This window comes from Corythoichthys intestinalis, chromosome 19 (assembly GCF_030265065.1).
Source record: "Corythoichthys intestinalis isolate RoL2023-P3 chromosome 19, ASM3026506v1, whole genome shotgun sequence".
Classification (NCBI taxonomy): domain Eukaryota; kingdom Metazoa; phylum Chordata; class Actinopteri; order Syngnathiformes; family Syngnathidae; genus Corythoichthys; species Corythoichthys intestinalis.
The window spans coordinates 14,310,726-14,329,114 of record NC_080413.1 but is presented as its reverse complement, the minus strand read 5'-3'; the positions used below and the strand labels follow the sequence as shown (position 1 = coordinate 14,329,114).

Here is an 18,389-nt window from a genome sequence, read left to right as displayed (position 1 = left end):
TGCCCGCAGGCAGTCGAGGTCACCTCCTCAGGTGGAAAGCTGCCACTTAATAGATGAGCGCAGCCATGCGTGTGGAAGAAGGTCGACTTTGTGTTTGGGGCAAACTCTGGTGCATGTAGATACATGAAAACACTGTTTTCCTGAGACGTATACAGTACAATGAAATGTCAGTAGAGGATAGGTTAAAGTTGACTGTTAAGCTTAAAAAAAAAAAAAAAAAGCCATATTTTCATTATTGTAATCAGTAGCGTTGTTTGAGACTATTTCTTCAACCTCAATTCTGTAGTTTTAAAAAGGCAAATGTGTACTTAATATTCCAACCATTCCTGAGAAAAACTGAGGAAGTCGGGCATTTTAAGTTGTCCTTCAAAAAACGAGCTCTACTATCTTGCCCTTTTTAGAATCCCTGCCAAACCTTTTTGGAAATTTTCATGTGAATTAAAAAAAAACAGGGATGCCGTGTTAATGACTTATACAATATGAAATCTTGTCAACATAAGTTAACGGTAAGATAATGCTAATTGTACAAACGCAATGGAAACTAAACTGTGATAAGACCCTCAACTCCTTCATACTGTAAATGGCAAAAGCAATAAACATTTAGTTATTATACACAATCTTGAAAAAAAAAAAAAAAAAAACGTAGGAAATCAGCCATTTTGAATTCAAGTCATTTTACATGAATTTCAGCTATTTTCTGGTGTGCTTCATTACTAAATCTGAACCGTGTATGCGACCGTAAAACAGCATAACCAATTTTCCCACACCTCAAACCCAACTTCAACATTGCTTCTTCTCCTACCATATGCTGACCAGCTGGTTCCACCCTTACAATTGATGTTGATTTATATTATATTAGGCAGTGTATACATTATGGTGCATTGTCATATTCCACATAAGCTTTGTGACCCATACTTTGTGTCCCTCGGCCACATCCTTGCGGCGCTTACAGGAAAACCGCTGGCTGCTTCCTCTTACTGACCTACTGGTTCCAGCAGGCTTTCTCCTTTCCTTCCTGCCTTTGTGTCCAGATGGGGGTAGGAGGGCACATTTTGAGGGCGATGGCCAAATGATTACGGACCAAGGAGCTTTATTGAACCGGGTTTGGGAGTGGTTCCTGTAACACAAAGTGGATGAGATCATTCCATAGAAATGGGTCACCATGTCGTTCCTTCCTTAGTAAAAACATTAGAGATACCCGTAATTGACTGGTGTACTCTGCATTTTTTACCAAGTCAGCTGACATAGACTGCAAATCCCTGCGAGTGTGGACCGAATAAGTGGTTTAAAAAATAGGTGGATAGATGCTTCACATGACGTATTCGGTCGTAGAAATATTTAACAGCACAAAAAGGTCTTAGCTTTCATATTTTGGGGGAGACTATCACCCCTGGATGACCCTCCATGATCTCGCACTGTCCACATGCCAAGCATGTGCAGCAGAGGAAGCGCATACCACAGACCGGCCTCTCTCGTAGATGTATATGTTGCGCAGACAAAAGCCCCAGCGTGATGGAAACCAGATGCCAAATCATTTGGAATGACGTCTTCGCTTTGCCTTTGCTGTCTTTTTCCTGCCTGTCTGGTTTCTTTTGCTCGAATGATAGTAGTCGTTTAAAGATTGCATGAAGAATGCCCTTGCTTTTCTAAATGCTGCCATAGACGTCTAATCCATTTTTACTGGGAGGGGCTAGCAGCGATCATTTGCTGATGGTCATGGCGAAGAGTCTGTGAATCTTTCTTCTGAAAGGTTTCAGCATTTAATAAATTAACTGGCTGTCTTTGAGGGCAAGAGGTACTGGTATTTCAAATTGTTTTACTCAATAACAGTTTTATAGACAAAAAAAATTCCATTGTTTCTTATGGGAAAGAATTATGATAGGTTTTTTTAGAGAATGGATGGAACAATATTGGGGTAAAAAACTGACATTGCAACTTTTTGGAAGTTTGCGATATAGTGATATTAAAACTAGAACAATTCTCACTAGATGACTTGAAAAGCTCTGTTTGGGAAGACTTTGGTTGACTCACCATGACTACATTGTATTCATATAATACTGTTTAATCCAGGCTAAGGGGGTTCATCTGTGAATGATGAAGATTGCTGTATATAAAAGGGATCCAGGAGGCCATGTCTCTGCACACTTGCTGCTTTCATGAAGCAAAAAAAGGTTTAAGTGTTAAAAAAAAACAAAAAACAATTTCACGTCCTGTGATGGGACTATTAAACACATCGCGATTGCGATGTTCAAACAATATACAGTCGTACCTCTACTGAATAAATTAAATTAAATTAAACTATATTCTATAATATCCTATAACATAATTCCTATATTTTCTATAACCATATATCAGACTTGAGGCAGTGCCAGTGAAATTCTTTTTCACTCTATATATGTGTCACCTAGTATGAAACCCTAATACTGGTTTTAAACCCTAAAACTGGTTTTAAACCCTAGTTTGGAACCCTAATACTGGTGTAAAATCCTACTTTGACACCCTAAAACTGGTGTTAAACCCTAGTTTAAAACCTTAATACTGGTTTTAAAACCTAGTTTGAAACCCTAATACTGGTGTAAAACCCTACTTTCACACCCTGATACTGGGTTTAAATCCTAGTATGAAACCCTAATACTGGTTTTAAACCCTAGTTTGAAACCCTAAAACTGTTTTTAAACCCTAGTTTTTAACCCTAATACTGGGTTTAAAACCTAATAACAAACCCTAATACTGGTGCAAAACCCTACTTTGACACCCTAAAACTGGTTTTAAACCCTAGTTTGAGTATTCGATTAGAAAAAAAAAAAGATTCGAATTAAATTTTGCTGCTTCGAATATTCGCTTAATTATTGTGGCGTTGTCATGGTTTATTTTGAAAGGGTTTGCATTCAGTTTTATTGATTTGAGTGGATACACTGCCCTCTAGTCTGCCTCATTTCACATGGCTGAATCCAGCTGCTCCATATTAAGACCAACATAAGCTAAGTTTTTGTTTGAGCTAATTTTTTTTTTTTATTATTTAACGCATTCGTAATTTAGTTTATGGTATATTTAGCCGTTTTTTTTGGGGGGGGGGGGAATATGTGTCTGAACCATTTGTTAAGAGTATTGTTTTAAAAAAAATGCTTTTATAGCATTTAAGCTAGCGGACTTTTGCTATGTAAGTTAGCCAATTGTTCTTTTGTTGTACATACTGTAGATCCTTATTTAATTTTTTTTAAAAATACCATTTGACGCTCAGCTCTGGTATTTTATTTTTCATGTTCCTTATCCGATTACTCGATTGTTCGACAAACTAGTTCATTGATTAATCGATTACTAAAATAATTGATAGCTGCAGCCCTAAAGTACAGTACTGTGCTGTATTTTTGCCTCTCGTATCCTGAAATTTCTTTCGTAACAGGAGGCAATTGTTTCCCGCTGAGACATGTGGTAACCTGAAAATTGTGTTTGTAGAGAAGTTCGTAAATAGAGGTACCGCTGTATAGTGCAGGCCTAATTCTTACAGTAACTTAATTAAAAGTGTCTAGTCATTGTTTTCAGGTATAGTCATTGTCAAACCCCAAATTCCTGCCACAATGAAAACCTGTCATCACCCCAGAACAGGACGAGAAGCCCTGAGGGGCTGACCCAGACTTGATCTTTGGCTGCACCTCACACCACCCCTACTCAATCCTTGTCACTCCTTGTTGGCAGGAGGTGGGCACACTTGTCAAGATGCATAACAGTTTGGCAATGACATGGTGCTCTCAGGCAGCACGTTTCAAGCTAGGGACATCCTGTTTGGGGTATTGTAACATAGAGCGGGAAGAAACTTAATAACTGGTGAAGTAAATCTATCTAGATGGGATTAAAAATGACAATTGAAGCACCTAAAGAACTATAAAAGAATAGTATAGGGCCTACTCTATGTAGTGCTAACTAATGTTGAGGTATTGAAATTCATATTCTACTGTATGCCTTAATTGGAAAGTTAGGGTTTGGGCGATAAGCATCCTCCATTTGCGTAAGATTTAAATTAAAAAAAAAAAAAAATAGATGGAGGGTTAAACCAATTAAGAAGGCAGGCTGCACAATGCCTGGATTGACACACTCTCTGAAAAGACATTCAAGCTCTTTTTTTAAGTGTGCAAGCAGCATGAATGTGTGTGCGCTGCTCAGGGTAATTTATAGAGCATGAAGGAAGAAGCATGGCTCTTGGTTGTGGGGGGAACACTGCCTCAGAAAAGGTTTCTTTTAGTTAGTCTATAGGCAAATGAGTAGAGGCATCCATTCAATTAGCATCTCATTACAATACCACATCTCTTTGGAAAGAGCATTGAAATTGTTACACAGGTACTGTAATAGTGGGGAGAAAAAGTATTTCGTGCACCACTGAGTTATGTTGCTCTCTTAATTTTGATTATTTTGGACGGTTTATAGACCTGTCAGGACTTTCCACGTCTCCCACTCCTCTCTCGTGTCATGCTTGTGACCAGCGGAGGGAAGTGGAAACACAAATAGGCTGAGTCTGCCCTCTTTAAGTTTATTTCGCCCCCTCTTACTGTCCTCTTTTTTCCCCCCTTTCCTCCATATTTTGCTCAGTTTCTTTTGCGGCCCCTCGTTGGGCTCAGAGCTCTTTATATGGAACCACTTCTGACCTCATGTGGCGAAGAGATAGAACTGCAGCTCTGGTTGCTGTACTTGAATAAGTATATGAAAAAAAAATTGAAATGTTTTCTTGTTCACCCTCAGGACCTCCTTGCACAAGTCAAGTTCTGAAGATGGATCTGGAGGTAATGGATAAACCCTCTTTAAGAATTTACTAATAGTGTTGCACTGATACCATTATTTGGCTCCTGATACTGATTCCGACGGCCTGTTGGTCCTGATATTGCTTCAAATAGACTGGACTTCTACTAGTGATAAAGTAGTTGGTAGGAGGGTGCATCTTGGCCAGAGGAAGAACAAATTGGTAACACTTTATATGTTATATGCTTATGACAGATGTCATTAAGTGTCATCCGGCAAATGATGTCACTTTTGAATGGATGTAAAAGATACTGGACATAAATGGAATTAGTGACATAATTTGCCGGACGACACTTATTGACATCTGTCATAACATAAGCATTCATTAATGCTCAAGACAGTGTCATGTAGGCATGTGCCGGTATGATAAGCTAAAATATCACGGTTTCACAGTATCGCAGTATTGCAATTACAGTTCTAAAATGTGTTACTCAGAGATATCTGGGTTTAAAAAAAAAAAAAAAAAAAACGTTTTTTTCCATGGAACGAACAGGATTTATTTTTCAAAACCTTTTAGCAAATTGGAACATAGGTATGTAAGTTAAAAAAAAGGAAACAAAATTAAAATAAATGCAGGCCTTTAAGTGAGCCCACAGCCACAGCTCAACATTATTACCATCAGTAATAAAATAATTGAATTCTTTTCCATAGAAAGTACGTGTGTATGACTCGTATCATGTTTACATTATACACACTCTTTTCCTCGACACAACAGTTGCCAGAGTGAAAAAAAAAAGCTGCATGCTTTTACCACCGCTAGACACACTAAACACACTGGAGTTAAGTCTCGTAGCTGGTGGGAAACGTTCATGACTGTGTTTACTAACTTTAATTTTGTATAAATGCGAAATAATATCGGAGGTATTGTCGGCCCTCCTCCGCTAAGTAGCAGCCATCATTAACGTTTCTGTTGCCGAAGTATTCCCAAACCAGCGATTTCGTTTTCTTCGATGGAGGAATAAGTTCAGGAGTTTCACCTCCTCCAGCCATCGTGTTGCACAGCTGACTCACTGACACTGAGCAACAACGGGTGGGAAAGGTTCAGCCTTGCAGCTGCAAGCGAGGGATTTCTCCCTGCATTTTTTGGACATAAAAAATATGGTATGGCAAAAAATTTTGGGCGTTTTAAAACCTTGACGTTTTCATACCACGATTGACCTTGAAACCGGTAATCTGCCCGTGTCTAGTGTCATGTCATAATTAAGATGGTCTAATGACAGTCTTATGAACCCACTGTCAAACTAAGTGTTACACAAATTGTATTTTTGTGAGGCCTGGCAGTGGTGCAACACTAGCTAACAACATTTTTGCAATTTTAATCTTCATATCTCCCTTCAGGCAAGTGGGATAACAAGAAGAAAAACAAGTCTTTCTGGCAGAATTTCCGCAAATCCCAACACAAGCCGGTTGTGCGTCAGCCATCCAAAGGTTTGTTCGGTGAATTTTTTTGGGGTGTTTTCAATATTAACCCACACTCAATGTTTGACCGTCTTCTTTCAGGTGAAGACATTGGTTACGTGGCCAGTGAGATTACTATGAGCGACGAGGAGCGAATCCAGCTGATGATGATGGTGAAAGAGAAGATGATCACCGTGGAAGAAGCACTAGCTCGGGTAGGAGCTTTCAAACAACTTTCTGCTTTCCCCCTAAAGCCAGATACTTTAGGCAAGACTAACTACCATCTTACTAAAATGACTTATTGTTACTAACAGTAATGAAAACCATGTGTTTTTAACCTATCGTTTTCTATGCACACACAAACTCCAGACTACTATGGATTCTAGTTTGGGGGGGGGGGGGTTGTAGGGGGGGGGGTGATTTCTTGGAGTGTGGGTGTGCAGAATTTAGTGTACCATCTGATGAGGTGGAGGACTTCGGTGCGTAGTGGCTTGCTTTCAGTAGCTGGACATGGTGGATTCTCATTTGGCTTCCCCGCCCTTTTGATTTTGTCTTCTTGTTGACACGAACAGCATTTATTGTGTGTTCCGCTACTTCTTCAACCTTTTCCTTCCCTTCCTACCTGTCACTCACCTCCCCAAATGCCTTGCTCATGGGCACCTCGACCGTCCAACAGCATCTTAGCGCTCTTGAAATTTGTTATTGGCTGTCATGAAGACACCAATCAATGAGCAAGCTTTGTGGATTGTGTTCCCCCATAGAAAATACATCACTGACCAACCACTTAGTGTCTAATACTGGTAGTGACTTCCAAAAAATGCATTAAAGGATGTAGTGAGTTGAAAACTGTGCAAATATCTTTGGCCACCATTTTGTTTTAGCAGTGAATTAATGATAAAAATGTCAAATAGAACATAATCTCCATCAAGGTGAAACTTATGATAAAAGTACAAAAATATTAATAATTTAGCCCATATACAGCGCCGCTTAACAAAACGAAGTGGAAACCCATTTTGCATTTTTTTTTTTTTTTTTTTAAAGTACAGTGATACTTCGACATGCAATCGCTTCGAGATGCGATGTAAAATTCGACTCGAAACATGACGATTTATGACAGCGTCTCAAAAATTCGACTCAAAACATGACGATTTATGACAGCGTCTCAAAAATTCGACTTGAAACATGACGATTTATGACAGCGTCTCAATTTTATTGTTTTCCCGCAAGACGGACACATGGCAGATTTTTTTGTGTGAGAAATCAACATGGGTCCAAAGAAGGTTGGTGCAGGTGGTGAATAAAGGAAAACGGTGACTTTTTCCATTGAAATTAAGAAGGAAATGATAGAAAAATATGAGTGTGGTGTGTGGTGAACAGGCTCGGCAATGCGAATATGTCTACGATCTCAAGGATGACTCTCATTAATACGATTATTATTGTAACATCGCTAAGGAAGTCACCAGCTTCATTAAGTTTTTAATCGGCCGACGCTGACAAAAACGAACATGAAAAGAGAAAGTAAAACTTCCCACTCTTTCGCAACTCTTGCGTCAGTCACACTGTGCGTTCAAGAACAGCATGCAAAACACAGCCGCCACATTAGAAATCATTAACATCAACACTATTATTGTTGTTATTATATTATTATTATTAAGATTTGCATGTATAATTTGGTTTGCTTTGTATAATTGCTATTTGTAATTGTCCCTGCAGTATTTATTATAGATTTACCGTAGGTTTTTAGACTGTGGAACAAATTAATCCAATTATAACATACAGTGGTACCTCGACATACGATCGCTTCGACACACGATCTTTTCGACATCCGACGTAAAATTTGACTCGCCAGTTGTTTCTGCATCCGACGACATGGTTGAAATACGACGACATGACAGCACCGCAGATATACGCATGGCAGATTTTTTTTGTGAGAGAAATCAATACAGGTTTCAAAAAGGTTCGTAGAGGTTGTTAAACAATGGAAAAGGTGACACTTAACATTGAAATGAAGATGCAAATGATAGAAAAATGTGAGCGTGGGGTGTGCATCCGTGAACTGGCTCAACAATACAGCCGTAGAATGTCTACAATCTCCACGGTCCTCCTCCGACCACCGTTCGCCAGTCTTTATAAGTTAAGGTGACAATTGTTATTGTGGTTACATAGCCAAAGAAATCACCAGCTTCGTCAGGTTTTTATCATTTATTTCAGAAAATGTCCAACACAAAACGGCTACAGTCCGCCACAGTCGACTGTGTTCTCAACAAAACATTAAAAGTGAAACTAAACTCTCAAACGCACCGCTCCCTCTCGCTGTCACGTTAACCACGCGGTGCGTTCAGGTACAGCAACAAACGTCCGCTACATTAGAACCTGATTCGTTACATTATTACAGGAACTATTAGTATTATTATATTTTTATTCCAATTTCTATTTATAATTTATTTGTTTTGCTATGTGTAATTGCCATTTGTAATAGTACCAGCAGTATTTAGTAAGGATTTAGTGTAGGTTTTTGGGCTGTGGAGCGAATTAATGGAATTATAATGTATTTTTTAATGGGAAAATCCTGCTCGACATTTGAGTCCTGGAACGTATTCAATTTTCTTATGTAGCGGTACCACTGTATTGTAACTTCGTAATAAGGTTATTTCGATTGCTCTTGTCAATGTAACTGTAATGATGAGTGTGTAGTACATCAGTGATATAATTGGGGCAGCAGTTAATAGATTGTCAAATAAATCTGCAGCTTTGAAATTAATCTTTTTGAGCGCACCCAACTATAAGACGCACACACAAAATTTTATAAGAAAACAGAATGTATTCATATACACTACCGTTCAAATGTTTGGGGTTTAAGCGACCCCAAATCATAGGGAGGTGTCCACATTGTTTTATTGGATATTTACACTAAAAGACATTGAGCTCTTTAGCCTGGAAAAATTGATCAATAAACCGCACTGGAATCTAAATCGTAGGATTGAAAATGTGGGAGAAAATGTGGCGGTATGGAGTATGAAAATTCGTGTAATTGTCTAAAACCTTCACTCTACATCCTATAGAGACATTTGAAAATATGTGATGAAACTTAAATGCAAATTTATATCTGATTATTTGATTAATCAGTGAAACAGTTACTAAATAAATTCTACAAATATTTGACAACTATTCACAGTTGGAAACTTTTGCATACTGCAATTCATTTTTGTTCTAGACAAGCTTCCCTTGTTCTTTCGGTTTCTTTTTTTTTTTTTTTTTTTACTTTTAAATCAAACGTAAAAATACAGCTCAGTTCAGTAATTTGGCCAAAGAGCATAATTACTGACCACTACATCACTTTGAATGCAGCTGGCCATAAGCGCACGAAGAGAGCGGTGGCGCCGCCCTCTCCCTCTGCTTCTCTTAACTCTTCTTCCTCCACGTAGCTGAAGGAGTATGAGCGCAGCAGACAGTCCGGCAGTACTGACACTGCAGAGTGGACTGACGGACCTGCAGCCAGTCCAAACCAGTCCTCAAACTGCAACGTAAGTACACCCCACTTCCCACCTCCCACTCGCTCCCTACACCCTCGACCACCTAAAATCCCTCACGTTCTGTCCTCGACTACTTTTGCCTTTCAGTCTGCTCAACAGCCAAGGATGAATTTTGTTCCAATGCATGTTGTTTTTCTTTGACGCGTGTGCTCGTAAGACAAAACCACTCAACTTCCATCTTACCGACCCTCCTCTTCCTACTGTTTTTTCCCCCCCCAACAATTCTGTACCGGCCAAACGATAGTTCCATTATGTCCTATTTGCATTGTGTTGTACCTTCTCTCCACCATGTCATTTGGATCATACTACATTTCAGTTTGAGATTGTGTGAATACTCGTTGGTGACTTTTTTTAGGCGGATGCCTTCGACTGGCCAAACCACAGAACATTGGGGCCTTTTAAGCATTAGTAATTGTCTCTTGTTTGCGCACGTCTGTCTTGGTTGGCTTTTCTCATTTATAATCTAGGTCACAGCTGATTTTCATTAGCCTCACACAGTATGGTATCATATGGGCGAAACGTGCAATTTAGCCCAGCGCTCGACCCAATTTTTTGCAACAGGATGTGAGTTGATTCCAAAATCCAAGTTCCACATAAGTGATGTTTCTATTTTCTGTCGCTTTTGAAAACACTGAGAGACATCCGATCTTCATGCGACTAAATGAAAGTGGCTTCTTTTAGCTTCTTGTTATTCAAGATAAATAGTCAGTTTATTATTATTGGCCAAGCTAACAGTTTGTGTAGGTTACTGAAAAGAAAACGTTATCTCTGCTCATTCACGGCCATTCAGAGCAATAGATGTCCAATGCATTTTAACTGGAATGGGTGGTATTGAATCATCATATTTCAGTACCATTGATGGCGACATCAAGCTGTCGCCATCAATGATAGCCAATAAGTTAATATACATATGATATATGATATATATGATATATCACGATATTTTGTAGCCCAAAAGGTTATCAATATGCTCCCACCAAGAATCGATAATTTGGTACCTCTACTTAGGACATTAATTGGTTCTAGAAGTAGTCTCGTAACCTAAAAATTTTGTAAGTAGAGATGCATTTCCATCTAAATGACCTAATCTGTTCCAAGCACAACTGAAATGCCACATTAAATTTTATAATTGCTTCGACTCACAATCTTTTCGACATGCGACATTTCGACGTAAAATTCACCCGATTTGTCACATTATTACAGGAATTATTATTATTTTATTATTCCGGTTTTTATTAATAATTTATGTGTTTTGCTATGTGTAATTGCCATTTGTAATAGTACCAGCAGTATTTATTGAGAACTTAGTGTAGGTTTTCGGACTGTGGAGCGAATTAATGGAATTATAATGTATTCTTATGGGAAAATCCTGCTCGACATACAACCATTTCGACTTACAAACAAGGTCCTGGAACGAATTAACTTCGTATGTAGAGGTACCACTGTATATATACAGTTATCTTACCTTTTGAGTGAGGCAATGCCCTCTTTGACGAGATCGATGGTGCCTTTCACCTATTTCTCTTCGTGAGACAAAAATATGAGAAGGCCTGTGGTGAGGAGACGTGAACTCTTTTGGCTCAAACGTCAACCTGCAAGAACAACAACACCGTTGCACCTCTGCATGTCATCATACTACCAAATTGAACCGTCATCAACAGTAGGCCAATAGTATAGTATTTTTGCCTCTCGTAACCTTAAATTTCTTTCTCAACAAGAGACAATATTTTTCCGTTTATGCATGCTGTAACCTGAAAATTACGTTTGTAGAGACATTCGTAAGTAGGGGTACCACTGTATATCGTTTAAAAAGGTGTAATTGTTTATTTAAAAAAAGAAGGAAAAACAAAAGAACCAACAGTCTGCTACCAAAATCTTCCATTAGAATAGTATCTACGTTGGCTCACCGGCTGGCATTGACGGCGCTCGCCATCCAATTCATCTTGACCGGATTGGACGTGTAACGCAGACAATGGCACTGAAACGACAGCATTAACAATCAGTCTTGGGGGCATTTAGAGGTCAATTCCTATTCATTTCAGGCGATTGAGAGATTACTCCCTGTTGATCTTGAGTCACTTCCTATTCAATAGGGGACATTCTTGAGTCACTTTCTTTTCAGTAAGCCAAAATCAACAGGATGTGACCTGTAAATACCCCAAAACAGACAGAAAATCAACAGAAAATGACGTGAAATGCCCCAAAATTAAGTAATTACCTGGCATTTGCTGCCACTGTCGGCCATAGATGTCCAATCCGTTTGAAGTTGGAGGGTGGCAGCAAACGTTTATGAACGCTAAAAATTGTTTTGTTTTGTAGAATATTGTTGTATCACCAAATCGTGAGATCGTTATCGTGAGGTACCCAGAGGTTCCTGTTCCTAGTTGTAATGGTGTACCGCACGCATGCTATTTTTAGACCATGACGTAAAGCGGAAGGAAAGCAGAAGAGGGACATTATAGACCCGCCCTCGCATAGACACCATGTTAATTCTGCTACATATCTCCGGTAATCTTTCAAAAACGAACATGCCGATCACACATTGCTTTTGGGGAACTTGTAGAAACGACTCTAGACATTGCGACATTTGAAGAATGAAACCAAAAACTCGGAGGAAAAAATGTGAAGAATGAATCAACTTGCACGGACTTTTAACACCAGCTCGGCAGTAAACATTTATGCAGTAAACATAATGGCATTGTCTTTCAGAGGACAAAGAGGTAAGCAATTTTTATATTTTTTAACTATTTTTAGCGTGGCGTTGTGCCGTGCTGCTTCTGTCTGTGCCGTGCTGCTTCTGTCTGACAATGAAAAGAAAATGGTAAAATGGTATCTGACTGCCACTGTTACATTTTCTGTTGTTAAAAAAAAAAAAAAAACCTTTAATGAGGGGGAAGTGTAAATAAATTATAGAATGAAGATTTGTTATCAATAAAAAAATTCAAAGGGTTCGTTGGCTGTCACTGAGTAGCATTTGCGATCGTTACACAAAACAAATAATATAAATGACCAAGAACGGTCAGAGACGTAGGACAACCAGAGGATATAATATGTAAGAAAGACAAAGGATAGCTTGTTGAAACAGGAGAATGTCATTGTCAGTCGCGTAAGAAAAAGGTGTGGATAAAAAAGCTAAGGCTATGCTTCGGTCGGCTCGTTTTTTACGTCTTTTTAACTGAACATTTGTATGTTCTTCCTCATCTTTGCCAGTGGAATTTGGCACCAGGGACATCCGTTTCGGAAAGAATTGGTAGGTTTAGCTCTGTAAACATCTCCTTCGTACACGATTTCCATTCATTTGCTATCAGGGACAAACAGTCGCGTGTCCCCCCTTAGCAACAGTAGCTAACGTCATGAATATTAATGAGCAGAAGTGACGTGTTGCTTGCGGTACGCCATTAGTGTTATCCCGATCTGATATTCATATGTATCGGCGCCTGATGCGACTTTTTTTGGAGTATCGGACATCATCAGATTCGGGCCCAAGATCCATTAAACACGTGTTTTCAGTAGTGACGTGCATTTTGGCTGCTGTAACTCAAACCACCAGGAAAATACGTGTCCGCTGCATGGGACGTAGCAGTAAAAGTATTATTTTTAAAAAGAGCATTTCTCGAGGAGGTACCAGCACAGCTCACATTGATACAAAAATATGATTTTTCACCTGATTTGTCACCTGAAAGTTAGCACTACCATTTAAAAAAAAAAAAAAAAAAAAAAAACGTTTTAGTTTTAATAATATCTGACGGCCCGTCAGGTTTATAAAGCACTGGAGGAAACCTTTAAGTGGTTATAAGCCACAGTTACTGTGTGGTCAATGTGAAAACAGGTCATTCATTAAGCAACTCTGATTCGTCTATCACTGTAAATGGCAGACAATAAGTTAAAAATGTTGGAAGTGAACATAAGTACAAATCTGATCTCAAAATATCTCATGAACTCTTTCTAAACTCTTCCCAAACTTCCCACAGAGTGAAAAGCATAGATTTATCCTAAAATGTATTGGTGTAAGACCAAGGAAACCGCGTTGAACCGCTTTAGTCCTCTACTGCAATCATCTCACTTCCTTTTAGACCATTGATGGATTTCGGGGAAACAAAGGAAGACTTACTGAAGGTTTTTTTATTTGAAGAACAAAGCACAGCGACAGCTTGGTACAATAAAGAGGAAATCCTAAAATTGGCATCTCTTGTTATTATTTGAACTCTTTCCGGGGCCTCTATGTCGTCAACCACTTCTTGAATGGAATTAAGGTCAATCCCAACTGTCTGTGACTGCGTGTGCTCTATATGTAGACATGTCTGCACAGTACATGCCTGTTTCTCAAGTCATTACGCTATATAATGACACTTGTTAATACGCGGCATTCATGTTGTCTTCACTCATGGGCCCGTCTTCCTTTTTGGCCATCTGAGGCACACATTCCAGGATGGGCCATTAGGGATGCGGGGGCCACGGCAGGGTCACGGGGGGCTCAAATGCCGGGATTGTTCTCTGTGCACAACACACGCAGTTCTGTTGCTCCGAGCGAGGCATGGCACATCCCGACCGCCCCTTATTCCGGAGTTGAATCCAGGCTAGGTCTGTGCGCTCAGATATGATTTTGGACCTCACATTTGCATTTGCGACTGCACTGTGTGGATTGTTCATGAGGCATTCAAAGCCCTGAAATTCATAAACTGGTGAGTAAGAATGCATGTTCGTGTGGTGGACCGGGTGAGTGTGTTGGGACAGATGTGGTCGTGGTTTTTAAAGTCTTTGGTGCATAGAAATGGATTTGCTAGGGCGCTGACCTTATGGCAGTTGAGACCTTTTGAGTCCTGTTTTGATTCATGGCTTGCTTTCTGCATGAGTTATTTATGCGGTGGTTCGCACGCACTTGAATGCTTTATCTTATCGTATCCTCATACGCCCTAAAATGGCTCATCTGTGCAGATGGGATGTTTAAAGAGGGGGTGTGAGGTAGTCCCATAATATTTTTGTTAGAGTTCTGCAATGCTGGGATGCTTTGTGTTCGAAGCAATTGTCTAGTTACTGTATAAGTGCTCGCAAGTTTGAAATCTTGAAGAAAAGTCGAAACACTGCAAGAATTGTGGTTTGCTAACAGTGGAGTTTTGGTTTTGTGTGGTTTGTGAAAGGTTAAGTAGTAGTCTGTGAAAGTCGATCGCGTTTTCCAACTTGTCAGAGATTAATAAGGTTTTACTTGACAGCGCTTGGAAAGTTGGAGCGTCACTTAGGCGATGCGGTGCCATCGAGTATTTACGAAATGTCACGTGTGCACATGCCAGTGTGTTCCAGACCGCGGTTGTTTACATCATCCTCGCTGTATGTCAGCTGCCACCGAGCCAAGGTTGTGGTCAAAAATAAGGGGAGGGAGGGGAGAAAAAAAAAGCAATTAAGCTATTTCTTCATGGCCCGACAGGCTCGCTCTATCGTTTCGTGCGCATGAGCGTGTATGTGTTCTTCTTTGTAAGTCGCATTGTCAACCTCGGCGAACCGTAATGCGCTGTTGCCGTGGAGACCATTGGAAACAAGTGAAGCTGTTGCCGCTTCGTGCCAGCGTTCGTGGTCTCTGCCAGGCAGCAATTATGCTACATGCTCAGGTCATCATCTTTAGCCTTACAGAAATGACGAATGCAGAATTATTTAGTCGATCATTTATAATTTGACATGATTTCAACACGTTTGCCAGCTAAGTGACTCGGTAAGCAAAAAATGTTTTGTGTTGTTTGTCTCAGTGTGTTGCTGCGCCATTGGAGTTCAGTTGATTCATTGTTTTGTTTGATTTGATTCTCTGTTTTATGTTTGCACTTCAACTATTCATTGCAGTGAAATTGTTGACTATATGCTACTTGTTTTAAAGTTCGCTGACTCAAGTATTTTTCTAAAAATCATTTTAGTCTAGTCATTAACAAGTCAATGTAATTAACCCTTTCATGCACAGGTTTTTTCATACTCTTCAAGGGCAACTATTTAACTCGGGGGTCAGCAACCCGTGTTTTGAGAGCCGCATGCGGCTCTTTAGCGCTACTCTAGTGGCTCCCTGGAGCATTTTCAAAAATTTTTCAAAATGGAAAATGATGGAAAAATGACATAAACTTTCGTAACATTTTCCAATGCTGTAAAAATATGTAGAATAAATATTACATTTCAACATTTTCTGTGGCTGTTGTAAAGTAAACAGCTATCCACTCGCCCTCACTATCCCCTTGGGGGGCCTGCGCTTGACAGTGAAGTTCATTATGCTCGCTATATGATTGGCCTAAGAGTCAAAATGCTCTCCCATAAAATGCCTATTTAAAAATGAAACGTCGGTCAAAACAACACTTGCACGAACTGTTGGGTTATCTTTTTTTCTAAAACCATGGACGATTTAAATGAGGAAATTTTCTACTACTTAAAGACAGGAGACTACAGCATCAGGACTTTCTCCTGAAAATGTCCCCAGGACTGAAAGGCGTACATTCGAGAGATACAGATGTACATTCTTAAACAGGCATTTTATGGGGGCGCATTTCAACTTTTCGGCCAATCATATAGCGAGAATAACGGAACGTCACTGTCAAGCGCAGGCCCGCCGAGGGGATAATGAGGGCGAGTGGATAGCGTACCTACAATGACGAGTACATGAAGGAGACATTCATCAACTTATCAGAACATCTATTTGTGGACTTCAAAAACAAAACCGAGATAATAAAGAAAATCAAAGACATGCCCAGATGAGGGACATGTTATGCACAATCCTATTTGTTGTTTTTCGAAACCTAAAAAATAGACTTCACAATATAATATAATATGCCTAAAAATAAAAACTACATCAAAAATCAGATTTCTTTATTGCATTTCTATATTTTCATAAAAGCAGTGAAACAATTCATTAATATTGTAATGAAGTTAAACTTGAGGTAGCACCATACACAGAGTGGTCACGTGGTGTGTAAGATGCACTGCAGGGAAAATAAACATTAAATCATGAAGGCTCATTATGTATTTTTAGCCGACTTAGTCATTTTGATAGTAGGCTAATATAGCTAATACAGATACATACAGCATGTGTTGCCTTCATTATTAGGCTTATTCAAGGCTTTTCAATTTTTGCAGCTCCAGACATATTTTTGTTTTTGGTTTTTTGGTCCAGTATGGCTATTTTAACATTTTGGGTTGCCGACCCCTGATTTAACCAATTGATTTTGACATACACAGGCAGCCCTCCCAGTTTAAATGAATTAGACGTCTATAGCCATCAATGGCATGCAATTAAATACTATGAAGGAGAAAAAAATCTACTTTAGAATCTTACATGGGGCCATATCTACCTTGTATGTTTTTATTCATTTTAAACTCATTATTTAACTTTTGTTAACATTTTATTCATTTATATATTTATTCGTTTCATTTATAAATGCACTTGTTTCATATAAAAACTGCAATAATGTTAATTCCCCAAAAATGATATAATAATAATTGCTAATATTTTTTTAAATGACCAAAACAGTCACAGGTCAACTTCTGAATACCTGTAGACTTTAGTGACCAGTCCCTGAAAGGGTTAAAAACTGAAAAGCATTAAAACCAAACTATGACGATGACAAGAATACCACTTTTCATGTTCAACTTATTGGTTGCATTGACGGCGATAAAAACTGGTTCAAATAGATTGGACGTCTATCACAGTCAGTAGCAGCCACTGCATTCATTGTAATGGGAATTCTAGGAATGTATTTTATAGTCTGACTGGAGTCACAGTGTGTTTCCATGAGTGATGAAGCTGTTTTGAGCATCTTTTTTCCACTACACTACGACTTCACCAAGCGTTTAAATGCAACAGCTATAAATGGAGAGAGAAATCACTTGGGTGTTGTCACCCATAATGGAGTGTCCTTGCACCCCGTCACCAACCCCCATGAGAGTTAACGGCCTCCGAAGGCGACGCATCCCATCTGATCGTTGCACTGATTCATGTTCGGTCCGTTCATTGTGTTACAGTCCATTTTGTGGTGAATTAATTGTGGTCTCCGCAGTGTCTGGCGTCCATTTCTCACCGCACTAACTTTGACTCCATTTAAACAATGCTCCCATTGATGGCATGCAAGGATCACAAAATGTATTTTTCTCACTTAGCTGTTTCATTGGAAAATTCTTGTGCATCTGTGATTTTTATCACCTTTTATTTCTGCTGTTGTTGCATTCTCTAGTGCTACATTCATCAGGGCTGCTTAAGAATACTGGCGTCCAGTGGAACGTCAACCCGCTTCCTCTTTTTTTTTTATTGCAGCAATCTCGCGAGCAGTCCGACGACGAGCAATTGGAGGATTCGGTGAAGTTTAAACGGCTGCACAAGCTGGTTAATTCCACCAGGCGTGTTAGGAAGAAGCTCATTAAGGTGGAAGAGGGAAAGAAGCATGGATCTCAAGGTTTGTAAAGCTTTTAAAAGTTTTTTTCTTTTTTTTTGAGGAGAGTAGAAATACATTTAATGAATTTTATTAAATGAATTTATAAATGTTAGAAATATACAGGAAATTGTTAAATTGAAATTTTAATGTGAGATAAATCAATAAATATTCTAAGTTTTTCATGTTATTATTTTAATTACTGAACAGAAATATTAACATCAAGTATATTATCTTATTATGTTATATATTATTATAGTAGGGAAAAAATAGGTAT

The 18,389-nt window shown here is 39.0% G+C and overlaps 1 protein-coding gene across 6 annotated transcripts in view; it reads left to right on the top strand.

Moving 5' to 3' along the window:
* Positions 1–18,389, top strand: part of sash1a (SAM and SH3 domain containing 1a) — a 423,559-nt gene that overhangs the window by 367,163 nt on the left and 38,007 nt on the right. For 5 of the 6 annotated variants that reach the window (XM_057822264.1, XM_057822265.1, XM_057822268.1 and 2 more), the window contains exons 6-10: positions 4,735–4,775; positions 6,130–6,219; positions 6,292–6,404; positions 9,615–9,713; positions 17,998–18,136. In XM_057822264.1, the coding sequence (XP_057678247.1) occupies positions 4,735–4,775; positions 6,130–6,219; positions 6,292–6,404; positions 9,615–9,713; positions 17,998–18,136 (482 nt within the window). The remainder of the gene's footprint in view (positions 1–4,734; positions 4,776–6,129; positions 6,220–6,291; positions 6,405–9,614; positions 9,714–17,997; positions 18,137–18,389) is intronic. The other variant, XM_057822266.1, reaches the window with a different exon arrangement.